At 45.8% G+C, this 26,291-nt stretch overlaps 1 protein-coding gene across 2 annotated transcripts; it reads left to right on the forward strand.

The window, feature by feature from the left end:
• The first annotated feature begins 1,047 nt into the window (after positions 1-1,047).
• On the forward strand, positions 1,048-24,937 carry tmem8b (transmembrane protein 8B). Of its 2 annotated transcripts, XR_003977174.1 has the most exons (14): positions 1,048-1,221; positions 5,000-5,189; positions 6,511-6,718; positions 8,864-8,997; positions 9,262-9,530; positions 11,258-11,640; positions 13,096-13,192; positions 13,476-13,599; positions 15,066-15,208; positions 16,361-16,539; positions 17,786-17,932; positions 20,429-20,522; positions 20,650-20,766; positions 23,591-23,892. XR_003977174.1 is itself a non-coding variant. In XM_030359571.1 (13 exons), the coding sequence occupies exons 1-13, from the start codon at positions 1,137-1,139 to the stop codon at positions 23,930-23,932; spliced, it is 2,418 nt and encodes an 805-aa protein (XP_030215431.1). In that variant the 5' UTR covers positions 1,048-1,136; the 3' UTR covers positions 23,933-24,937. The 2 variants fall into 2 exon arrangements, 1 of the variants encoding a protein (XP_030215431.1); XM_030359571.1 differs by lacking the exon at positions 20,429-20,522 and having other exon boundaries at positions 23,591-24,937.
• Positions 24,938-26,291: the final 1,354 nt, after the last annotated feature.

The raw sequence follows: 26,291 nt of genomic DNA on the forward strand, positions 1-26,291 counted from the left end.
CATGCACCATTCAGATATTTTTTGTTTATGATTTGTATTTTGATATGTTCGAAAAGCAAAACAGACCTCTTCGCATCGCAGATCAAATAAACATCTCCCTGACCCTTTGTTTTTGTTTTCATCAGCAGGTCAAAACGTGTTTCTAGGCTGAAGTTCAAAGAGTTGTCTGACAGCCAACAACTCGCTCCACTCTGCCGCAGCAGAGTGGCTTTCGTCCCGCCGCCTTTTTCAAGTCGCTCGCTGTCAGACGCGCTCGGGCGCGCACAGATCAAAGGCTTTCAGTAGCTCGCGCACTCGTCTCGCAGGCAGCCCTCACTGTTCTATGTTTTAACAACTCCTGTTCCTGCGATCGGGATCAAGAGCAATTTTCACTGGGCGCCCGCGGAACTCCCGATCTCTATAGCAACGAAGAAAATGACAGATCATTGTTTAGAGAGAGAACACGTATTTTGAACCCCCCTAATTAGAGTCGAACTGATCGGAAGAGCCGTTAATTCACTTAATTAACACTAACTAAACAGCCTAAGCTCACTGTAAAAACGTAGCTAACACTAATTTTGATGGGGTTCAAAGTTTATGATTTGAAAATATCTAGATTTTAGGTAGGCCTACCTGTCCATACATGCCCAATTCCTCTAACCCGTGTCTGATGCGCTCGTTTTATTTGCTCTGCATTGCAGACCCTCGCACTGCTGAGGACAATGTCATGATATGCATTATCACATAGAAACCAAAGGATCACGTTGTGTCACAACTTTTCTCGGGCTAATGGCAAATCAGTGGTCAAAATCTTTTATTTCACGGCGCCTCGGAGCTCAGTACGCGTCCTTTTTTTATTCCACTTCTTATCGTCGCCTTGTATAATTATAATATAGTCAACGCTGAAATGACGAGCGATGTGGTGCAATCTACGCCTGCATTCCCTTGCGACGGACAGACCGGGGCTCCAATGGGACGCGTCGACGACCCGAGTCGGACCAATCAGCGCCAGAAGAGGAGGCGCGGCTCCTCCCCCGCCTCGATTACGTCATGCACAAACAGCTGGTCGTTGGCAAATCTGAAAAAATGTAGACCTGGACAGCGACGGAAAGCTGCTCTCGGGCTGTAGCCCATAATAAACATTTTAGCTTTTAACGATGTGGCATTTGGAGCGTCTGGGCTTAAGATCGAGCCCGCCACAGCTCCTGGTGCTTGTTTACACGTATTTCTGCGCGCTGGGAGGTAAGTCCTGTACACAAGTCCTCCGGGCTTCATTAAGAGGAGCTGTTCTTTGTGGGGGTGCTGAAATTCTTCTTATCAGAAGCACGGGGCTGCGCTTGCATATTGCCTTAGGCTGGAGTGTTTTGTTTTTTTGTCATAGCATGTGTTCTTTGATCATAGACAAGCCACTGCAAGTACTTTAAGACTAAATACAACTGTTCGATTATTTTTCCGTAGCAAAGCGAGAGAATGGGGGTACTGCCAATGATGGCACGCAACAGTGATAGAGGCTCTTAAAGGTTGTTTGTGGTCGGCTGCATTTGCGATGTTCAGTTTGGAGAAGTATGCAAGAATGTGGTTTTCGGATCGTCCCTCTGCTGTTGCGTTCAGGGGGCTTCCGTGGCATCAGTCAAAAACGTTAAGATTTGCTCTCCGTCCGTGGCTTTCATTTATCAACAGAGCAAAATAGAAAGACTGGGAGAATGTGTGTCACGAAGACTTAAGACAGACCCTTTCCAAATGATTTATTTTGGTAATTCTGCCCAGTAAAAATAATGATATCGTACATGTCAATGTGTTTTATTTCTGATCTATGTGATGTCCCACTATGCGGCCTATACCGCATGTGTCTGAATGTGTTTTTCTGTACGTTTCCATCCGTCAAGACGTAGCCCCATGATCACCCGTTCACCGAGAGGACCCCGGACACAGGCAGCAGCGCCCAGTGGGGTCTTAGTGTGGAAGCAACAAAACACACACTCAGTCCGCACATGTATACCAACAACTGAGTATCCAACTGGCTGGGTTGTTGATCGAACAGCTCGTAAAGGTTAGGAGGTGTAAAGGTGTAGGCGGACATGTGGGGCGATGCGGTCCCTTGGCAGACTTGTTGCCGTTGTGCTTGAAGGGAACGTGTCTGCTCGCCTATATATACCGTGCATGCTGTATGGAGCTGGCGATGCGCACCGGCCACGGATCTATAGTACGGTGATGATGCTGTTCACTCTTCATGAGCGCCGTGTTGTCTGTTTTCACACCACATTCAGATGCATGGCTTTTTCAGATAAGGTGCATAGAACGCGCAGACTTTGTCCCTTTGTTCAGATGCATAGGCTACGTTAGAAATAGCACGTGTAGATTGCGCCATATAATTCCAGACACATTGTCATTGAAGGTGACAACAAGCAGGAGGAATACCGAACGGGGTGATGTTCAGATGCCATGCTATCTGATTTAAGTCATTCAAAACCCTTAAACCTGAGACGGAGAGTTGAATGCATGTGCTGTATCAACCTCCAAAGTTACACGTATTTATATTGCAATAAAATACATATCGCGATATAACGTGCAGTGACATAGCCTTTTGAGGTGAACAGCTCTTTACACACAACACCTACATTGATATGATCACAACACCCGTCATTTTAATGCCACTTATGGTCAATTATCAAAACTAATGTGGGCACTATTATATTAATCTGTATGCAAATGTTTATTCAAAGTATATATATACATATTTCTTTTTCTGATGTATTAATATAGTCAAGGAACACATTTTTGTTTTTGAATGAATTATTGTAATCTATTTCCTGAGCCGAACAACACTTTTAAACAATAATGCCCATCTATTTTTCCTACCTCCTTTCAACCATGAACGACTCGCGGAATGAATAATCTTAGGTCTTGTTCTAGGGCTCCCTGGATACTGGTTGTTAAGGCATGGTCGTTTTGTTTGAAGCTGATGCTGTTGCTGTTGTTAGGGCATGTGGAATGTCCAGGCTCTGTTGCTATGTCAGAGATTTTCCCGTTTGAATGTTCACTGACACTGTTTTTATATTCATGGGCATGTTGAACACTCCTGGGCGTCTTTAGGTCCTGGTCTCTTTCTCTTCCTTTGAGAAAAAAATCGGACACACTTCTATTGAGAGAGGTGCGATGCGGCCGCGCCAAGGTTATCTCTTATCAGTGATTTTGTGTGCGATGTTTTTCACATTAGTACCTGGCACAGCGCTCACTACTTCCTATCGTCATAGCAGTAATGGCTCTATCCTGACCCACCACGACCCGACCACCCTAAATCTGATGTGAAAGGGGCGAGGATATAAGATAAATATCTTCTATTGGATGTTTGATGAGATCTGCCCTTGTATTTTCACTATAAAGGTATTTTCAATTGGAGGCAAGGTAGCTGATGCACTTGGTGTGACCTTCCGGCCCTTCAACTAGTGTAACACTTTGCCATGCAATGGAAGATCACAAAGCAGCCCTTGTAAAGTGTGCGCTTTACAGCATATGGCGAAATGTTTGAATTGTCAAATCACGGTCGTCTTTAGTGTATTTCGTTCCTCTAACAGTGCAATCAAATGAATTACCTTCAGCTTCAGATTTTTATATTTCTTTGGACTTCAAGTTCTCACATAGCTGTAAGCCGCCAAGGTTCTGGTGTGTGTGTGTGAGTGTGTGTGTGTGTGTGTGTGTGTGTGTGTGTGTGTGTGTGTGTGTGTGTGTGTGTGTGTGTGTGTGTGTGTGTGTGTGTGTGTGTGTGTGTGTGTGTGTGTGTGTAAGTATGTCTGCAAGCGTGCAAGTGTTTACACGCAAGTCGGTAAGTGTGTGAAAGTGTGTGTTTGTAGAGAGGGGAGGAGGAGGAGGGTGTGAGTGAGAGTGAGAAAATACAGAAACAGTTTTCTCCAAGGCGGAAGACACTCTGGAGCACATTGTGCATTCCAGGAAGACACACATCCACGCTACACTTTCACAGCCCACTGAGCCCGCTCTCCGGAGGGTCGCTTGCTCTGCCTCGCTATCATCATTACAGAAAATAACATGAGCAATGCCAATTTCCGAACAAAAAAAAAGAAAAGTGAGGGGCTTTACAACCGTGAGCATGGAGGATGAGGCCCCGCTGTTTCTCCAAGTATCTCGTTAATCAGAAACATGTCAGCCGGTCGACCTGGATTTTATTTTTCAATTGACAAATGTGCACACGCAAGGGTGTGTATTTCTGAAACCCAAAAGAGATAATTGTTTCGGTTTTCCTGTTACTGTAAATGTCGGGGATGTATTTTGAGCAGAATGTGGTAAAAGGAAAAGCATAATCAAATGTATTGTATCTAATGTTAATTAATATTCCAGAACACAAATACAAAGAAGAAGAGGCTTAAAATAGAACACAGGCACGCTGCCCTCACTCTGCATGACAAAGTGTCTCGTGTGCCTGTCATGCTTATCCCAAAATCACAATATCTCCATCAGTAATGAATTGAGTCACACCTAATTCCTCCCAATTTGAGCCCCCCCCCCCCCCCCCCCCCCCCACCGGCCCCAACACCCTCCATCTGCTGAGCGGGTTAATGTCGGGCCGACCCACGTCGGTAATGTAGCAGATTACACCTGTCTTCTTGTTCCCCCGCCTCTCACACACAGCCTCATCCACACCCAGTAGTGGATGTAATCCAAGGATTTTGACATAACGCACCCCCCCCCCCCCCCCCACACCCATCTCCCCCCCCCCCCCCCCCCTCCCCCCTCCCCAGACCCTTTGAGGAAAAAATGGCTCAAACTCTGCAATCGCGTCTGTTGCGATTGTAGTCGCTACCAGCTAGAAACTACTTCCATCTTCCAGCCCGTTTGGAGTTTGCCATTTTACGACGTGCAGAAGAAGAAGAAGAATTTGTGAAGTGCTTAGATCAAAGGATGATTACAACATGCATATCTCTGTGTTTATATATTTATATACGTATATATCTCTATATATGCACACTCCCTCACTGTTCATTCTTTCCTTTACCGCTTTCCCCAGATTGCCTTTTTGTGACTGATTACTTCACCCGAACGCCTCGTAAGCTGAATGCTTTCAACTCCTTCGCCAGCGTGGAGCTCTTCCACTTCCACGTGCCGGAAGACACGGTCATGGCCGTCTGGAACCTCATCACCTTCAAAGAGCAGGGAGGAACCTTCGGGGACAGCTGCCCCGACCACAACGTGACTGTGTAAGCAAACCTCGCACTGGGTTTTATGTGTGTGTATGTGTGTGTATGTGTGTGTGTATGTGTGTGTGTGTGTGTGTGTGTGTGTGTGTGTGTGTGTGTGTGTGTGTGTGTGTGTGTGTGTGTGTGTGTGTGTGTGTGTGTGTGTGTGTCTGTGTGTGTGTGTCTGGGTCTGGGTCTGGGTCTGGGTTTGTGTTAGTGCGTTAGCGAAAGCTTTGATAAAAAGACTAAAAAAGTCGTTTAGCTCTCGCTTTTATCCAACGTGAGTTACAGTGGTTTCATGAAGTGGTCAGATAGAAGGGGTAAGGTAAGGATTACGTTATGAAGGGGTTCGGTTATCAAAGGGTTCGGTTATGAAGTGGTTGAGTTGGAAAGGGGTTAGGTAGTGGTTTGGGAATGAAGGAGATAACTAAGGTTGAGGTTATGAAGGGTTTAGGTTATGAAGGGGTTAAGTTGAGAAGGGGTCAGGTAGGGGCTATGTTATGAAGGTGTTAGAGAGGGGGTAGGTTATGTAGGGGTTCAGTAATGAAGGTCTTAGTTTGTAAAGTGGTTAGTAGGGGTTAGGTTATGACGGTCAGGGAGGGGTTAGATTATGACAGGGCTAGGTAGAAGTTGGGCTATGGAGGGGATATGTTTTTAAGGGGTAAGCTTATGAAGGGGTAAGGCAAACAACGGTAAATAGCAGATGCTGATAGTTGGTGGGTAATCTAACAGTTGTTAATTTAGATTAATAGCTATTGTTTATTTGTAAAGTGCCCTTCCCACATAGCTCATCAAATACTTTCAACAAACAACTGTTTGATCTCTCCAACAATACAGGTTTATAGAGGTCTGGGGCTAATGCTTTATTCAACTCAAATAGATTGTCCACTAATTGAGTGGATTTGTCCTTATTTAAGATATGAAGGTTTCTATTTTTAACGTGGGAGAACCTTTCGCTGTTGGTGCAGTTTTGGAGTTTTTCCGATTGGATTGTGTGTGATTTAAGTATATACAGCCTGTATATATTTTTGCCCGTTGACAGCAACTTCATCTAAGTCTGCATTTGCCTCACTGTGTTTATGCTAATATTTATGAATAATCCTCTGTGGCTAGCCTTGGGATTGACATGTTATGTATTGTATTCCGTCTCTCCCTCCCTCCCTTAGATCCCCCTTCCCTCACCCTCCCTCCCTCCCCTCCCCTCCCCCCAACCCCCTCCCTCCCCCTCACCTCCCCCCTCCCCCATTTACTGCCTTTCCCCCCTCCCTCCCCTCCCCTCCCGCTCTCCCCCCCTCCCCCCCTCCCACACTAACCCTCTGGGCTGTATTTATCTGCTGATCAGGTACTTCAGGGCGGGGGCTCCTCCTGTGATCAACCCCCTCCACACCCACTTCCCGCGGGACACGGTGGTCCCGGGGTCCTTCGCTGTCACCCTGACGTGGACCCTCCCCAACCGCACCACGGGGGCGTTCAACGTGACCAGCCCGCTCCCGGGGGACTGGTTCCTGGCCGCCCACCTGCCCAAGGATGAGGGCAAGATCTCCGTCAAGGTTAGACGCATCAATTACCCAAATGACAGAAAGGCATCTGACACTACATGATTAAAACGCCCACACACACCTACACACACATAGTATATACGTATATATATATATATATATATACACATATATGTATGTAGTATAACTATTATTATTATTTATTTATTTTGTTTTGTTCGTTTTATATCGATAAAATATCTGTATTTTTATGTATATGTAACATAATACACATTTGTTTTTGATATGCATATTTATTTTTAAATTTCTATATGCATGTATATATGTGCGTGTGTGGTTTCGTGTGTACGTCTTGCGTTCAAAGAGAAGCCCCCACCTCAGAGGTACCAGAGAACACAAGCCGAGCAGAGGAGGAAAGGCTGTTCAGTGCTGGTGCTCTGACCTGCGGAGAGCAGAGCATGTGCATGCTTTCGTTGTCTCCCTCCTCTCCCTCCCGTCTCATCACGTACGCCTATCTGCCCACAGAGGGCGAGAACAAAAAAAAAGCCTTCCGCACAATTTATGTATCGTTTTTTTTGGCCGCGTGTTTATCTAGTGGCCCCCCCTGCTGACTCGGTGATGGGTGGTGTAAACGTGCCTGAGGAAATAGGACTGCTACAGAAAGCCACCAGCCAACGTGGAACATTGCATTCCACTCAAAGTCATTCACAAAGAAGACAATTAGGCTTAAAAGTTGGGGGGTCCGATTCTAGCAGCATGCTTTGCATAGACATGGTGGCGCCATGGTGCAGTGTGTAGCTATCAGACAATCTACTCTGCGGCGTGCAATGCTTGCTACATTATGGAGAGACAAAGAACCACAATCCCTCCGTTTGGTGCGGTTGGAATCAGGCAGCATGTTTCCAAAGGTTCAGCAAGACATTTCTGGCTGATTACATAATTAATAATCCGATATATATATTTGAGGAAGGTTTATTTTACAATCATATTTATCATTCTTTGAGTAAAGTTATCAGTATTATTGATTCCATTCTAATTATATTTTGAGATCCTTGGCACTATTTGACATCCCTATTTCAAATTCATTTTTCGCTCACATTATCTCTAATAAATTGCTTCGCCCGTATCATTTTTTTTATCATTTTTCAATGCACATTACGGCTCGGCGCATTACCTATCAACAAGAAAAAACTCACCTCGACGAAACCCAAATCACCTCATTGAGTCTATTAACTGAGCCATTTACCTAGAGGATAATTGTGGTCATTATCTCGACACCATTTCTATCAATTCGATTTGCGTATGGGGTGCATTAACGCGGCAGATTAAGGAAAGAGCAGGTGGTAGCTGGCCTTATATGGCCTTAGGGTAGACACAGAGGCATCTGATCCCTGTGATCAACAAGGTTGGCCTCTCTAATTTCTGCATTGACACAATGGTCGTATTTTTACGTCTTTGGAAATAATTCCGAAGTGGTGAACATAATGAACAGTTTGAGAGCATAGCAACATAATAGGCAATAGGTTTGCGGTAAGGTTGGATAGTGAAAAAAACTGAAATGAGAAAAAGGACATGACAAAAGAATGAATATAATTAAGAGTATTGCCTAGCAACTAGCACGTGGAATTCAGCAAATTCGTAGATAGTTTTGTCTCATTAATTTTTCAGTTTTAAGACCGTGTCTCTGTTGGAACATATGACAATGTAAGCGGGATGTATTAGCGCACAGCATCCGGAGCAACTGGGAGCTTCCACACACAGGTGGTGTGAAGTTCCTATCCCACAACAAAAGCTTGAAGTTTCTGTCCAATAGGAATGAAAGATTAATTTTGGCACATTTCCCGCTTTTTCTGAGTTAGATGTTGGAGTCACCCCAAACTTTGTTTTCGGCATGCCAGACTCTTTGTGTGTGTGGATGGGTGTGGGCGTGTGTGGGAGAGTGTGTGTGTGTGTGTGTGTGTGTGTGGGTGGGTGAAGTATGTGTTGTTTTCTACCCAGATTGACTTTATCTGAAGCTCACCACTCAGTGTAACTGACATCAAGTCATGTTGCAGTGTTCTTCAGTGTTGTTTTTCTTCCGAAAAGCCTCCCGACAACTCCCTGACGGAGACTCTAGTCTGCCAAATCTTTGTACCGTTTTGTAGCATCCAGATAATCATTGCAGCTCTTGTTGTTGTTGTTGTGTTACCCTTTCAGGGTCTGTACGAGGAATGCCAGTATCTCTTTCAACCCCAGCTCATCGTCCAAAGACTCATTGGGATTGCGGTGCTCTATCCAGGATACTTTATCGACCAGATGATCCCCGTTCACAACAGATCTGCACTTTATAAGTGAGTGATGGACTGTTGAAAGATTGCCTCAGAAGGGGGCAATTTACCTGCATCCCTCTGAAGGCTCAGCTAATGCTACTCTTTCAGTATATTATTAGGGTGTTATATTTTTTTCCCCATGTGGTTTAACAATAAATCCTACTGGGTGTGTGCTTGCGTGTGTGTGTGTGTGTGTGTGTGTGTGTGTGTGTGTGTGTGTGTGTGTGTGCGTGTGCGTGTGCGTGTGCGTGTGTGTGTGGGTCCACGCACGATGTCTCCCCGCAGAGTGTTTATCCCAAGCTACGTCTCGAGGGTGAAGGTCCAGCTGGTGAACTGCAGCACCAAGAACAAGAGCGGCGACAGCTGCCCCGTGGTGCTGAAGATCCGGGCCCGGGCGCCGCCCGTCCACAACTCCAGCGCCCTGGACTGCAGGGAGTGGAGTCCCTGCGAGCTGGACTCCCCGCTGCCAGCCTGGGGCCAGTGGTACTACGTCCTGGTGGAGCGATACCTGAGCGACGCCGACGTCTACTTCCGCATCGGGGTGCGGGTCACAGGTGACGGGCCGTCCCCCGACTCAAATACTTGTTTTTTGTCTCCGCTCTCTTGTGGCGGTGGTGTTTGTGTTTCTGCTGATTCCGATAATTATTTTACCTTTGGATTTTAACAGCGGTATGTTGGACGGGGCCGCTAACGGCCATTCAAGCTTTAATGACGAGGAGTATAAATACATTCCACTCGACCGCACACACACACTGTGAGCAACGGATCTTACAGCCAATTTGTCGGCCACTTGGCGTCGAACACGCTGTCGGCGTTGACCGAGGTGCCCTGATTCTTTGAGCCTTCTCACGCTCGAGATATGAACACGAGTAACTCCTATACGAACCCAATTCAGTTCCATTCCTTACTTCTCTGTAACGTCTGGCAGTGGAGTGCAGCGGGCCGTCCCTCTCCTTTCCTTCGCGAGCGTAGTGGAAGCTGTGGCCTAATATTACACATCATGTTTTGACAGCAAAGGGAAAAGGCAGACGGCCACCAGAGAGACTCATCGCGTGCCTTGTTCTCGAGAAGATTAAAGCAGAACTGGGCCAATGCATGTGCGATTCGCTAAGAGGCCATTCATGCGGTGCTTGAGTGCTGCATGATGGGGTATTTGTTGATTCTGTTCCGGTTTCCCCACCCCCTGTTTCCTTCTTTGTTTATTTAGAGTTGTGACGGCTAAAATGGTATGTCGCCCCCCCCTTCCCTATCAAATCAGTGGGAGGTCCACAGCTCCACGCAATATATGGTGCACTTGTCACCATGGCAACACGGACACTAATTATTCAGACTCTCTCTCTCTCTCTTACACCTTTTCTCTCTTTCTCTCTCTCTCTCTCTCTCTCTCTCTCTCTCTCTCTCTCTCTCTCTCTCTCTCTCTCTCTCTCTCTCTCTCTCTCTCTCTCTCTCTCTCTCTCTCTCTCTCTCTCTCTCTCTCTCTCTCTCTCAGACTCTGACCAGCTACACTTCACTTGACCTTTTGCAAATTTGCTCTTAAATATAAATGTAATAGAAAAACTTGAGGGACCATCTATCAGTGGTAGATAAGTTTTCCTCCTCTCCTCTCAGATCCTCGCTTATCAGACCATTATTGTGATTGTGGGTTCATCTGTGTGTGACCATATAACATCCGTTACAAAAATGTGTGTAGTCGGTTAAGTGAGTGGGGTAAATCGAGGTTCTGTTATTGTTTTCTATTGATGGCAAATAACCCATTTAACAACGGATACCAGAGCAATACCCGAGTGTTTTTAATGATGCTTCACCTGCCTCACCAGATATACATACAAATATTTACCAGTTTTAATGGACTGTGCGGAAACTATGCAAATTTGCTCAGGCCCGGAAAAAGCTTCTGAAATTGTGCTGTGGATGTGTTTGTGTTTGACAGAAGGGTGTCACTCACCATTGAGTATTTAGCCGGCTCAGCGAGTGAAAGCGTACTGCATGTTATTACGACCAAGCTTTTCTCATTAAAGAGACATTGGGCCGTTCTGGACCTTGTGTTTACATTAGGGAAAATTCAGCAAGGATGTGCTATGCAAACATTTGCAGAAGACACGGTGGTTCAGCATGCGTAATGCCAGGGAGCAATATTCCCGTTTGTTCCAGCTTTTATTACACACACACCGTAAAATAACTCCATTAGAGAAAACTATATTCCGTAAACCTTCCGTCGGTTTGATCCTCAATCCATAACCGGGTTGCTATTCAATGCAAATCTCCTTGTGCGCTCGCACAGATTGCTCCAAACCCAACTTATCCCGGGACCACGCGTCGCCCAGCTCGGCCCTGAACATGCCGCAGTCCTTCGGCATGGCCATGGGCTTCTCCCTGTCGGAGACGCTCCCGATGGCCGACCTGCCGGCGCTGTCCGGGAACGCCAGCCGGCTCGGCGCCTCCGAGGACCCCGTGGTCTACCTGTCCCCCAGCTCGGACCCGGAGATGTGCTGGCCCGTCCGGCCGACGCTGCGCAACGAGCTGGACACCTTCTCCGTGCACTTCTACGTCTTCTTCGGCCCCAACATCTCCGTCCCACCGGACCGGGCCGCCGTCTTCGCCATCAACCTGATGCCCGTGCTGGACAGCGGCGGCGTGCTCAACATGGAGATCAAGCTCAACATGGTGAGACGGGGCCCCGTCGGCAGGGCATCGACGCCGCGGTCGATACGCTGCTCTGTAGCGGACCAGTGGAGGCCGGCGTAGTAGTAGTGCTTTGGAGTTCAGGCTCGGTGAATCCTGGCCCAAAAGGAGGGCTTTTGAGTTCAGTGTCTCAGGTGGAAGGGGGGGGGGGGGGGCATTGTGTTATGCCCGCAAGCGTGTGCACACACAGCGCACGCGCGCAGACGTCACACAGGGGTGCACGCACGCAGACATCACGTAAGCACGCAGACTCGTATAGATCACATACACGCACACACACACGCACACACACACACACACACACACACGCACACACACGCACACGCACGCACGCACACACACACAGACACAAGAAGTTGAGTGATTATGTGTAGCCAGCAGCATCAGGCTGAGAGTTTGCGTTACAAAGGGCTTGGCTTTGGAGCAGCGTGTCTTTGTACGCGCTGCCATTGTTTTCCCCTTCAGGGATTGCAAATGAACAGAACAAAGCCCGGGTTTGTGTTTGGTTGGTGGCGTACAACACATCTCCGTGCAACATCGGGACAAAAAAGAGCAGCAGGAAGCGGGCGGCTCTGATGAGATGTTATTTTGGATGTGTGCATGTTACACCACGTGGCCAGTTGTTGTGCTGTTGCAAAGGCTGTGCAGGGCTGCCGAGCAGCCAGACAACCGTAACTAGTGGAAACCGAAGGGATCTGTGTATTTGCTTATGCTTAATTAAGGCTAATTGCTGACCGCCAACTTTCCTTTATTTATGTTTATGGTACATTCCTTTTGTTTTGGCAATGTTCTTGTGAGGGGAAATACTTCTATAACTACTATTTATACTATTACCACTACTACTGATACTACTACTGATACTATAACTAATTATATTACTGCTACTATTACTATATTGCTACTCCTGCTGCTACTACTATTACCGCATTACTGCTACTGAGATTATGTAATATGTGTGTAGCAAATAAGTCTTAAGTCAGGAAGCATGAAACAGCCTCCACAATGTGCGAGTGGTCTCCCTTGATGGATTCGGTGGCTCCTTGGTGGTTTAGAATGTCTCAGACTATAGATCTTGAATGAATGAAGAACTGTCTTAATTAATAAGAAGTTGATAGCCTACACACACACACACACACACACACACACCCTAGAGCTGTCCCGCGTATGGATATGATACATTTTTCATGTGCAGTTATGTAATGATTCTACAGTAACCCGCCATATCTGTATTTTTAGATGTATTGGCAACGTCTTCATTTAGCTACTGCAGAGAATTACCAAGACAGCACTTCCAGTTCTTTTGTTAGATTTAAAGCATGCAAGTGTTCAGCTAAAGGCAAAATAAGACACAAGGAAGAAATCCAAACACCTAATTGTTGGTACATCTCCAGATGGATGGTGGTGGATAAATAATGTTTGTTGGCTTTTTATTCTCAGTCCACAGTAAAAGGAGCAAACATCACCGTGTTCGGGTGCCTGAACCACGGCATGCCACTCTTCATGCGCGAGAACTCTTCCATCAAATGTGAATCAGGTAAGTCTGTGACTTTACAGTGAACTTTGGTTATGCATGTCATGAGGGAACATGCAGTTCAGGGGGTATGCACCTGGCTCTAGGATACCTCCCGGTAACCCACAGACATTATGGGTTGAATCCAAAACCAGTCGGCCCGGACAACCTAACCTAGACCATCCTTTTCAGTAATTCATGAAAAAAAGAGATTGTGATTTAATGAGGTGGTTTATGGCCTCTCCTCATAACATTGGTGCATTTTTTTTAAACAACTCCTCTCCCCCTGTGTGCGTTTCTCCTCCAGAGTCGGCAGCGGGTTTCCTACTCACGGTCAACGCGTCGTCCAACATCACCAAACTGAGGATCCCCTACCCCCAGACGGGAACCTGGTACCTCAGCCTGCGGTCGCTGTGCGGTACAGAACACGGGTCAGCACTCAACGTTTTTCCCTCACCTGCTCGGGCGGTTCCATATCAAGGTTCACCGTTTGCGCTGAAAAGATAAGATGGCGATAAAGACATAAGGGATTTTCCGTTCACTTGAACGATTTTCCGTTCCGTTCACTTGAACGTCCCCCCCCCCCCCCCCCCCCCCCCTGGTAATTTGTTGACATTTCCACAAGCCAACCTGTCGATGAAGCATGTTGAAGCTCAGGTCACAGAGGGTTGGGGGAAAGCTTTTTGTAGGGCAAACAATGGCGCAGGTTGATTATATAGAAACAAAAAGGCGTTGAATCAACAGAGGTACAATTCCATTTTCGACTAAAAAAGGCCAGGCAGCACTATGGCAATTAATACCAAGCTAAAAGAAGCCTCATTGATTTGTTTTGCTTGCCTTGGCGTTTAGCAGTATTAGTTCTTCCAACCTTTATCAAATGCATCTAAGCCCTATGAGCAAGAGGCCTGTCCACAGTTAGCACGCCATCTGCTTCGCGGCGAAGGCCTTTTGACTTCACAACAACACGGTAACATGCCTCCTGTCTATGCCAAGTGAGGACAATATTGCGGGGGTTGGATTTAAGAAAAAAATAATTGTGATTTTTACTAATATTGTGTTTAGTCTATTGATATTTCATTTATTCAAAGTGTTCACATTTATTTAGCAATTGATATCGGCTATGGCGGGTGTTAAGATGTCAATATTAATGTGTGTAATGATTCATACCGTAGCAGTTATGCAAACTCAGCACTATTGCCAGGGCAGTAAATTAACTGGCGAAAATGTCCTCAGAATGAAAGTGAGCAGATTTTTTAACCAGCCACACGGGGATTCAATTAAATCAGCCTAACAGATGGTGTGGGATGAGGTCTCATATGCACACCAGATCATTCAATAGGTCTGAAAGCATTTGGTAAAAGTGTATATTTCTATTGCCTCAATCTCCTCCCAATCATACAGGCTCAATCTATTACATCGCATTAGTCACCAAACGGCAGCGGGGATCAAAACAAGCAGAAAGGTGCTCCTGATTGCAATTAATTGGATAATTTTTTTTGGAAATGAATGAGTTCCCCTCCGTGATGTTTTGGATAACATTTTCATTTTCATTCTTTTGACTGAGAAAGCAACAGAACAGAATCCATGAAGTTACATGAGAGACAGAGAGAATGAAAGGGAGAAAAGAAAGAGGGAAGAAGATTAAAGAGTTTGAATGAAAACAACATTGTGTAAATGAAAGTCTGACAGAAACACATATTTTAAAATGTAAATGTATCCTTTATTTATGGCGTTCACCCTGAGCGATTATACCACCCGTGCCTAGAGCACAAGGGAAGCAGATTATGCGCGGCTTGCCCTCAGACGTCCCAGTGGCAACGCCCCAGAACTGAAGGTCACCACCTGAGTGTCCTGGCTAACATCCTTTGCGGTGTGCGTCTGTATTTGAATTTGGCAGGTTTGAAGCATGCCCCAACGTGACAGCCGAGGTGTACCTGCGCTCCTACCTGACGCCCTGCATCAACGACTGCGGGACGTACGGACAATGCAAGCTGCTGCGGACAAACAACTACCTTTACGCCGCGTGTGAATGCAAAGCGGGTGGGTGGAACTTCGGGTCTTCATTCCAACCGTTGTTGTTACAATTATTATTGATGGTCGATGGTGAAGATATGATGAGAACGGTGAGAGGGTGCGCTCGGATACCGTCGTGACGATCCTTCAGAATTTGACACGAAAATAAATCTGTCTCTGTTTTAGGAAGATTGGAGGGAATCGGATATCAAACATTGTGCGGTTTCACTTGGGAATGACTGACATTACGTGCTTTTGGTCAGGTCTTCATTAAATCTCTCAAAAGATTTAGCATATTAACCATCCTTTGACAACTCCTTACATTTTATTATAAGCTCAACTTTTTGAAAGAGGCTCAAATTACAGATATTGCCTTATTTGCTTTTTATTATTTGCTGATTACCTCATCGTCTCTCACAACCACGGATCATTAAATCCGGTGTGAGGATTTGTCTTTGTTCAAATAGTTGTCCCTGGCAGTCATTTCGTATTTGACACCTGCCGCTCGTCCCGAACCAACACACAGCCACACAAAAACACTTCTGCCTGATATCCTGTGCATGTTTCCAACACACTTATCTAATCTCAGCCGGAAGGAAGTACAACCCATGGGCCAGAGCAGGTGTGTCATTCTCATGCTGCATCAGCCATTGGCTGTACTTCCCTTACCATTTCCAAAGCAATGAAGTACATGCTCTTCTTGTTTATGAGGATGATACTAAATGTATTGAATGGTTAAATCTCTTGGTTTCACAACCAATAATTTCTAGGAAAATCAGAACTCAGTCATGACTTGACTTGTTTTAGCTTGGTTAATAACATAACAACTGTACCTAAGCATCATACCTAAGTCACAATTGACTACCTAATCCCTTACCAGATGCTTCTATCTAAATACTTTCTTTTTAGGTACATTTCGTAAATGATCAGGTTATCGTCTAGCTCAAGGATGCCTACAGGTACACTGTGGGCATTGGGGTTTGAACCCAGAATCTTTCGACTGGTAGTCTTACACACTAACCACTAGACAACAATATCACGTACTCATGGACATAGAAATGTGCCCCTCGCACCATGTTAATGCATGTGCTTGTGTGCTTGTGTGTGTTTGTGTGCGTGTGTGCGTGTGTGTGTGTGTTTGTGTTGGTGCCTGCGGTGTGTGTGTGTGTGTGTGCTCAGGCTGGGACGGCTGGGGATGCACGGACAACTCGGGGGCCTACTCCTACAGCTTCCAGCTCCTCTCCACACTGCTGCTGTGTCTCAGCAACCTGATGTTCGTTCCTCCGGTGTTTATCGCCATTCGCAGCCACTACCTCCTTGAGGCGTCCGTTTACATCTTCACCATGTTCTTCTCTACCGTGAGTACAGCCACGGCGCCTCTGGGGAAACCCCTTGAACAAACCGTGGCTTGGTGGAAAAACCAGTGGACAAGTTGAACGCAGCCTGGTTCGGAGTGTATCTCGATAGAGGGGCTTTGGGAAATGTGTCAATGTTTTTTTGGTCTCCTGTCATTTGAGTCATGAACAATGTTGTCGTGTTTTGTGATGTTGAGGGAAGGACTGAAGGTCAACTGTGTTTAACTTTAATGCCTGGCTATCTAGCAATATTAGTGTAGTGCTTTCGTACTCCAATTTTCTCTTCTATTTACAAAATAGCCGTGCGTTATGGTTCCTCTGGACTTCAACCTACTGTGGTTGGTGTAAAACAAGTTCGTAATTTTAACTGTCTTTGTTTGGTTTAGATCTAAAAAGAAATGCAACCGGTTCAGTTTGGTTGAGGACTAGTGAACAATTTAACCAAGTTTGGTTTGGTTTAAAAACTAGTTGACTGTTGAACCCAACTTGGTTTGGTTTAAATCTTATTAACATTGTTTGGGAAATGCACAGTTTTTGTGGGCTATTATTTGGGTCAATAAAAATGTCATTGTACCGTCTGCTGTTGAGGAAAATCCGAAGGTCAGATTTGCTCAACATTTGAGGAGGTTATGTATAAAGTTGAATAATACAAACAGTATATTTAAAATTGTTATAATTGAAAAGGCAACCAATTTTGACTTTCGAATATAAATGACAATAGTGTTGCGTTCTGTGTCCATAATGCACTAATTAAAATGTAGAATTCTTTGATGAAACCTTTTCCTGAAAGGATAATTTATTTTACCTTTTACATTGATGACCATGCAACTATAGAAAACTGATACTAAACAAGATGCTTAATTGCCTCGTGCAAGTGAAAGAACAAAAACCTGCTCGCTTTGCAGTTATATTGTTTCTGCTTTGCTGGCGGTTACTTGCCATTTATCGTGGTGAAGATTAGCATCACACTGTGTAACAATCAAACTAGCTCGTAGCTTAAAATCACCTGGACATATCTGTATTGTCAATGCTGATTGACAGCGATTTTAATAATGTTATCAAGAAAATCACATCCTACAGGTGATATATTCTACAATGAAAAAAAATGCTGGCAAGCCCATACCTCTGACAACCCAACCAAGCCGAGATCCGTCAGTTCACGTAACGCAGAGCTAGGCAGAGTAGACAGAACGCTGTTCATGAGTTTTTTTGAATTCTGAAGACTTTTGTCCCTTATCCCGTCCCATAGTTCTACCACGCCTGTGACCAGCCGGGCATCGTGGTCTTCTGCATCATGGAGTACGATGTCCTGCAGTTCTGTGACTTCCTGGGCTCGCTGATGTCCGTCTGGGTCACGGTGATCGCCATGGCCAGACTGAAGTCCATCATCAAACAGGTAGTTCTTCACCCGGCACGTGCGCTCTGATGCTTTGAAGTGGAGGACCACAGGATCTTAAAACGTCATAACATATCGCATATCGTATCACAGAATGATACAAAACTACCCGATTCTTGACAGGAAAACGTCGAAAAGTATATTTATATCTCAAAGCTCAGCCCTGATACTCAGGATCACCTCAGGATTGTAGGAATGTGGTCTGAATCTCCCTCCCCCTGATGCTTTTGTATGGGCCATGAGAGTGTTCAGTAATTGGTAATCACTTGGCTCTGTAGCCAGTAGAAATTTACTCCATCCATTAAATCGGCGGGAACGAAATGAAGGAAATCGATAGACTGAAATACCATGAGATTGCAATGGAACATCGTTTTCTGATGCTTAATGCACACACTGATAGACTCAAAGACCCATGTTGAAGTAAACGACCAGATTTCTGCTGTCCGTCAGTTTATCATAGACAATGTATGTCCTCCCTCCTAATCACTTTTGAGGAAAAACACTTTTCTTCTATTTATTTCATGGATTGGGGGGGGGATGAGTTCGGGACTAATTGTGCCCGCTTGGGTGCGCTTTTAGTATTATCTCCAGCATGCAGTCTGGTGGCGTCTAAATGGATGCTGCCATATTGTCAGTGGGTGTGTTTAGGTACGTGGTGCCAATCAGGGATTACACAACTCGCAAGAGAGCAGCCGGAGGGGAAGAGCTGTTGGTCGGCCGTACTTCCTCAGATATTTTTGGAGCCCCGTGATGAAAAATAAAATGATAGCGTGTAAACAGTAACAGGTGCTCTCTCTCCCCGGGTCACTCGCCACTCGCTGGCTGCTCATCAAGACGGGGAGCGTGTCAGGACGTGTGTGTGTGTGTGTGTGTGTGTGTGTGTGTGTGTGTGTGTGTGTGTGTGTGTGTGTGTGTGTGTGTGTGTGTGTGTGTGTGTGTGTGTGTGTGTGTGTGTTGTTTTGGTGTGTGTCAAAAATAAATGAGTGAGACACACAGGGAGAGAGAGAGAGAGAGAGAGAGAGAGAGAGAGAGAGAGAGAGAGAGAGAGAGAGAGAGAGAGAGAGAGAGAGAGAGAGAGAGAGAGAGAGAGAGAGAGAGAGAGAGAGAGAGAGAGAGAGAGAGAGTCCGAACATCTGCTGTCCTCCAGAGCTTTCATTTTTGCTGAGCGCTGCACTACACAGTCACTAATCACACCGCACATGTCAGGAATCACAAGTGGAACCGTGTGGATGCTAGTGTGTGTGTGTGTGTGTGTATGTGTAAGACTAAGTGTGTATAATTTAACTTGTTTGTGGGTGCAACAGCAGGAGAAGGTTAAAGACCCTGCAACACCTGCTGGTGTGCAGGCATGCGCTTTTGTTTTTGTGTGTGTGTGTGTGTGTGTGTGCGTGTATGAATAATGATACACGTGTGTGTGTAATAAAGAAACACACTCGCGTGTGCAGGCCCACTTGTGTTTGTTGCGTGTGCGTGTGCACCTATACGTGACTCTATAAACATGCAATGTTAGTTTGCTCGTCTCGCTGTACAATAGAGATAACAGCGAAAACACAGCCCAAGACCACAGCAAATTCTCACTGTTTCCGTATGGATCTGTGCCACGGCAAATCAATACAGCGGGAAGGAACGTGCTGGCGTGCTGAACGTACGCTGAACTCACACACACACACACACACACACACACACACACACACACACACACACACAGCCCCGCCCGACCGGAGGTTCCAGCATGACTGATGACCAGCGTAGCCTGGATTCGACTGGCTCTGCCTCTCTGCTCCTCTCTGTTCCTCTCCTCTCTATTCCTCTTGCTCTGCGCCAATTAGTCCTATCTCTCTGCAGACGGGGGCTGCCTCCCCCGCTCCACACCCTCACCCCGCCGTCGCGCCCCCCCCCCCCCCCCGCCCGCCCACCCATTCCTCATCTCCCCCTCTCCCCCTCTCTCCCTCTCTCTGTACCCCTCCTCTCGCTCCAACACTCATCCAGTCCTCCTCTGCCAAGGCCACAGAAGAATATGCTCCCCCAGGCATGGGCGCGCTTGACATGCAGACGTAAGCTGCTCGGGGCATGTCTAGTGGGGTTTATTGATTGATTTTTTTTATTATTTTTTTGCATCTCAAGACTTGTTCAACCCCCCCCCCCGCATCCCTCCCCAGCATCACCTTTTTACTGGCTGTTGGTTTTTATTGTATGGTGCGTGTAGGAAACACAATGGCGGCATTGCTAAGAATACACGCCCTGGTATTAGAGTTCTTGAGCGAGGTTAGTACCATAAGTGCATTTGCTGGACCACTCTGTATGCATTATTCAAAATAAAAAGTATTTTTATTTTTCTTCATAAAATACATAAAGGTACAAAATGATGAATCCTTTTTACATATATTATACTGTAATGTTTCATAAATTGTTGCATATATTGACTGACTATAGAACATTTCCGTTCTTTCTCATTTCGTGTTCTTTCCTTCTCTCTAATACACTGGGATGCACCAGCACTCCTCACAGAACTCCGTCCCTCCAACTCCCGCCCATCTCCCACTCAGCTCCATCCTCCCACCGCTATGCTCACTCCTCATCTGAATAGACAGTGAGGAATCCCCCTTGCTTTTGTAATGATATTAACCTTTCTGTGAGAGCAGCCCGATCGGGATCCACCTGCGCGCTATCCGGGGCCGCTGTCTGAGTGACTGTGTGTCTGTGTGTCGTTCCCCCAGGTGCTCTACTTGCTGGGAGCGATGTCTCTTTCCATGGCTCTTCAGCTGGACCGACACGGCCTGTGGAACCTGCTGGGACCCAGTCTGTTCGCCCTGGGGATCATGGCAGTAGCATGGGTAGGTGGAGTGGAGGATGCATTTACATATTTGCCTGGATTTTGTCCAAATGTACTCACAGCCTAGTGAGTGTGCGATATCATAGTTTTTTATAGGTGTGTTTTTTTTTTTATCACATACACAAATCAGGTATCTTTTGGGTTGTATTCAAAGGAATGTACCACTACGGGGTGTCTGGTTATCAGATAATAATGCACCAAGAAGTCCATTATTTTAATAATGTGAGACCCTGGAGAGGTACATTCCGGTTACCACAGATACCTACAATGATTAGGTATTAGTTACTTTAATCTATTATGTCATTTGGTTTTTATCGACTTAATTGGCTGAAATTGGAATCTCTTTCTGTGGCGTTTTGAGCATATTGTTTTTGCATTATGGGCAGCTTAGGTTAATAGCTGCATTGGACCGTTGATTTAAATTCAGGATGTCTGTTAAAAGGCAGAGGCATCCCATTATTAAAAAATAATGCACAACCTTGGAACATTATCGACCAATCGTGGTCAAGTACTCACCAATTCTGACTACAGTTCCTTGTGATAAATCTTCTGCCGAAAAAACACTGCTCAATGGTAAACATGGATGGCTGTGTGGATACAGCTTTTAAAATATGTTTTGTAGGTTTTCCCCATATCTTCTCCTCTGAAGGGGAACAGGTTTCAAGTGATTTCACCCTATGATTTAAAAAGGGGGCTTCGACATGCATCCCAGAGAAGTCCAATTTGAGGGTCCACATATGTCAGCCTCAGGCAGCCTTTGTCCTTCCAAGTGTTCTGTCTGCAGAACAGACACGAGCGGCTGGCTTAATCTGTCACTTAGGGTTACAGCGGAGTGGAACATGGAAGAAACGTCTGACTTTTCTGACCAATGGAGCCACTCCTTATTAGCATGCAGGGAGATTTAAAAGTTTTGCGGCAGGCGGGTATTAGTCAAGGCTTGTAGTTCCATTATAAGTCAGCTTGTACTTTCACCGACTGTTCAGCGAGTCATAATGTACTCCCTGGATGGGTAAGATTAACACAATAGTCTTTATGGATGGATGTTGAGAAGAACAGAAAAAAGCAACCAGCCCAAAAAACAACCGACCCTTTTTAAAAGTCCCAGAATTCTGACGAGGGTTTAAGGACAGGGTTTTTGAGTTCTGCTAAAAGCTTTGCTTTTAGTGTAGAGTGGGGGTTACCGCCAGTCAGCTCCACTGGTCCGGTGAGGATTCTGCAGAAATTGTTGATGTTTAGATGATATTTAATTTAGCCTAGTGATTCCTTCAGCTCCCCTGCCAACGCTGCCTAGGAGTACACATTTCACAGACATTGGCCACAATCCTTGACCGTCGTGACTTTCCATATTAAAATGGCCTCCCCTATCACATTATATACCCTTATCATCCCTTCCCCCTCCCCCAAACATGTGTCAATTGTTGTTGAAACAGAATTAGTTTCAGAACCAATCCAGGGAATATATTACGTCTCATATAATCAATGAAAGGCAGATTCTATTCTACAGAAATAGATAAGAAGGAACTGAGTGGAATGAAAGGGGACGTTATTAAAACGGCACAAAATAATGATTCATCACGCCGGCAAATTTAGAAACCGCTTCTTTCCCATCATTTTTTTCCTGCCGTTATCGTGGAGATCAGTTTTCGAAGGGACACCGATGATGACTCTGTCATGTACCCAGAAAACGCGCTGCGACCGTTTAACAGCGGCCCCGAGGACGAGCCCTGCCTGGGGCCGGTCCTGGGCCCCCCCCTGGGCTGGTGGTTTCGGTGGCGGTGTAGCAGCAGGCCCCCGGTCTCCGGGAAGGCCTATTCATGTCAGGCTGTAACCGTTCTGCAGCGCTTGGCGTTCACAGTGATTGCAGACACAACCGAATTAGACCAGTGGAGCGCGGCGGTGCCGTTCCCGGGCCCGGGCCGTCTGTCTGCCTCCCCGCCCGGGGTGTCGCGTGGCCACAGTGTGACGCGGTACGCAGGGAGTTCAGCTCTTGTCAGATGGGGAGGATTGCTGGGTACTTTCACTCTTTAAGTGGACTTGTTGCCTCGTGTGTTTCAATACTTTTTTGCAGACATACATTTATATGAATCTATATATATCTATATGTTTAAAAAGTTCCACATTAGCCGGCAGGATTGTACTTACAGCGTGACCAGGGACTGAAACCGAGAATGTAAAGTATAAGAATATTTAAAAACGAGACAGACATGCAATAGTGTGCTGCTGGGAGTAGACAGGTGTATTTTTCCTTCGTGTTGCGTTTACAATACAATACAATTAATCACATTAATTAGTTCTGATTATAATGGATAACGGATGTCATGTCTTTCATATGGCCTGAAGCTATTATTACATCGGTCTATGCCTCTTCTCGTTATTCTGAAAACGATACCAATTTGTGTGTTGTATGTGTGCGTGTGTCCGTGTGTTTCTGTGTATGTATATGTGCACATGCCTGTATGTGCATTCAATGTGTTTGTTATATATACGCACGCCTGTGATTATGCATACATGTTTGTGTGTATTTGTTTGTGCATACGTGTGTGTTTCTCTGTGCATACGTGTGTATGTGTGCATACGCATGCGTGTGTGTACAAGTACATACATGTGTTGATACATGCGTGCGTGTGTGTGTGTGTGTATGCATACGTGTGTTTATGTGTGCATACGTGTGGGTGTATGTGTGTGTTTATTTGTGCATATGCGTGTGTAGGTAAATACATGTGTGGATACATGTGTGCGTGTGTGTATACATTGGTGTTCACCGATGTGTGTGTGTGTGTGTTTGTGTGTGTGTGCGCGTGCGCGCGTGTGTTCCCCCCCCCCAGACGGTGCGCACCGTCCGCCGCCGGCGCTGCTACCCGCCCACCTGGAAGCGCTGGGCCTTCTTCCTGTTCCCCGGCGCCATGATCGCCACGTCGGCCGTGGCGCTGTACGCCTTCGTGGAGACGGAGGAGAACTACTTCTACATCCACAGCATCTGGCACATGCTGATCGCCGGCAGCGTGGGCTTCCTGCTGCCGCCGCGCGCCAAGCCCGACGCCAGCGTCACGCCGCTGAAGCACCGCCGGCGCGGCTGCGGCTACCAGCTGTGTGTCAACGAGCACGAGGAGATGGGCCTGGTCGACCCTGCCGCCATCATCTCCATCAACAGCATCTGCACCAGCTGATGCCCTCCGCACTGGGGCGGCCTCATCATCTTCGTCGTCGTCGTCGTCCTCCTCCTCTGTCACCGACCGACCCCCCACCCCCCCCCCCCCCCCTCCCACACACACACAACCCCTACAACCACTTCCAAGCCTTCTACTGTACCTGAGAGACACACTTCATTGCCTTCTTTTACTTGGGGAGTTCACACACGGGAAAACAAGCCACAGAACTTGAAACAAGCAATGTACATATTTTTCTGCGCAGATCGCGGCACACTGTATTTTTTTTCTTTTTTCTTTTTTTTTTTTTTTCTTTCTTTTCGGTGTTGTTGTTGCCATGGTAATTATTATTGACCCACTTGTAATTATTATATTTACTACGGGGATGTTGAAATTGTTCTCATGAATTTTGTGGATGTACAGTGGCACACTGTGTTTGTGAATATGTATTTAAAGTCAGAGCTGGACCACTGCTGCTACTTGACGGTGACTGTACTACTGCTTATGTTGAGTATTTATTGAGGCCCACTAAAAAGGGCCGGTTACTTTAGTGTTTAGGGGGGGGGGGGGGGGGGGGGGCGCGGGCGTAGTGGTATGATTAATAAAGAACACGGCTTTTAACAACCTTCTTTTGGAATATATCTTTTGCACTGAGAAACAAAACAAACAAAAAAAGGATTCTGTAACTTTTCTAATATCTAGTATGTAATATTAAATATGGAACAATTGGCATCCCTGCGTTTCAAAAATGTAAAAAATGTAGTTGTCATGTGGAATGTTAGAATGTCTTCTTTTTGGGGTTCTGTTGCCATTTCTATTTATCGCTTTGACACGAATGTGCTGATTGTTCTGTCGCGGGAACATTTCCAAAAATCCAGCTCCCGTTGGGAAGTGAGTGGGCGCCACACTGGATTCCCGCCACACTTTCTTCGAGACCTCATGCAAAAGAACTCACTGCACCCGTCCCTTTTTACCAGAACCTGTTTAACACTGGATTCATAAACAATAAACGTGTCTTTTTCTTTATCTTCCTCGTCAAGTCTCTCCATTATATCGTTTCCCTCGCCTTCCATGTTAATGCAAAGAGTGGGAGTGAAACGTGACTCACGGCTACAGTAGTCGATGCGTTGCCTTTCCTGTCTGGAAGCGTTATGACTGTGGCTCTCTTTGCATGAAGAGCTGCCAACCGCTCCTTTGCTCAGGAATAGCACAAGATAAAAACAAAGAGTACATTGGGTCTCTCATTGTTCGGAGATAGTACAAAGGCATCCATGAACCAGAACAAACACATACACATTTGTGTGCATACATATATATATATATATAGTTAAAACTAGCCCACAGCTGCCAGCTTTCATGAAAAGTTTGGACTAAGATTATGTGTGTTGAGGTCGAAATTACCCAAAATGCATAAAATTGCAATGAATATATATGGATATATTAACTTCAACCACAGGTTGTCTTAAAGAACAGTTGGCCTCATTAATAGAGCATGGAGTTAAGGAATTAATCAAACCCTTCACATTTTCAGCAACAGTGTGTGTGTGTGTGTGTGTGTGTGTGTGTGTGTGTGTGTGTGTGTGTGTGTGTGTGTGTGTGTGTGTGTGTGTGTGTGTGTGTGTGTGTGTGTGTGTGTGTGTGTGTGTGTGCTTGCTGGCGCTTGCGAAAACCCAAGCCAGTCCGACAGCTAGAAAACCCAAGCCAGTCCAATACCTTGTAAATCCTCGGAAATACGATTGCTATAAAACCCCAGCCAATCAGATCACTCGAAAACCCCAGCCACTCCGATCGCTCGAAAAAACCCGGCTAGTCTGATTGCGCGAAAACCCCAGCCAATCAGATCACTCGAAAACCCCAGCCAGTCCGATTGCTCGAAAACCTCAGCAAGTCACATCGCTCGAATACCCCAGCTTGTCTTATCTCTGAAAAAACCCAGCCATTCAGATCACTTGAAAAAAACAGCTGATCAGATAATTCGAAAAACCAAGCCAATCAGAGCTCTTGAAAAACCGAGCCAATCAGATCACTCGAAATATTAGCCAATGAGATTGCTCGAAAACCCCATCCAATCAGATTCTCGAAAATCCCAGTCAGTCCTACAGCTCAAAACCCCAAATCAAGCCATAATTTGTAAATCCCTGGAAATCTGATCGCTCAAAAGCCCAAAACCTCTGATATCGCTCAAAAAATCCCAGTCAGTCCAATTGCTTGAAATCCCCCGCACCAGAAAAAAGTGTTAATGTAGGCCTACTTAATTTAATCAAAAGAAATTTGATGTTGAACCATTTTTTTCCTTACAGTAGGCCTATAGGAATATGAATGTTCAACTAACAGGTAAAAACATATTTTATTCAGGAATGTTCTCTGTCAAGCAAGTTGG

This window comes from Gadus morhua, chromosome 6 (genome assembly GCF_902167405.1).
Source record: "Gadus morhua chromosome 6, gadMor3.0, whole genome shotgun sequence".
NCBI classification, from domain to species: Eukaryota; Metazoa; Chordata; class Actinopteri; order Gadiformes; family Gadidae; genus Gadus; species Gadus morhua.

Bases quoted from the DNA above. Each gene is read 5' to 3' on its own strand.
- tmem8b (XM_030359571.1), top strand. From the start codon at position 1,137: ATGTGGCATTTGGAGCGTCTGGGCTTAAGATCGAGCCCGCCACAGCTC. The intron at 5,190-6,510 runs GTAAGCAAACCT...TCTGCTGATCAG, and splicing joins CCCGACCACAACGTGACTGT to GTACTTCAGGGCGGGGGCTC. The intron at 11,641-13,095 runs GTGAGACGGGGC...TTTTATTCTCAG, and splicing joins TGGAGATCAAGCTCAACATG to TCCACAGTAAAAGGAGCAAA.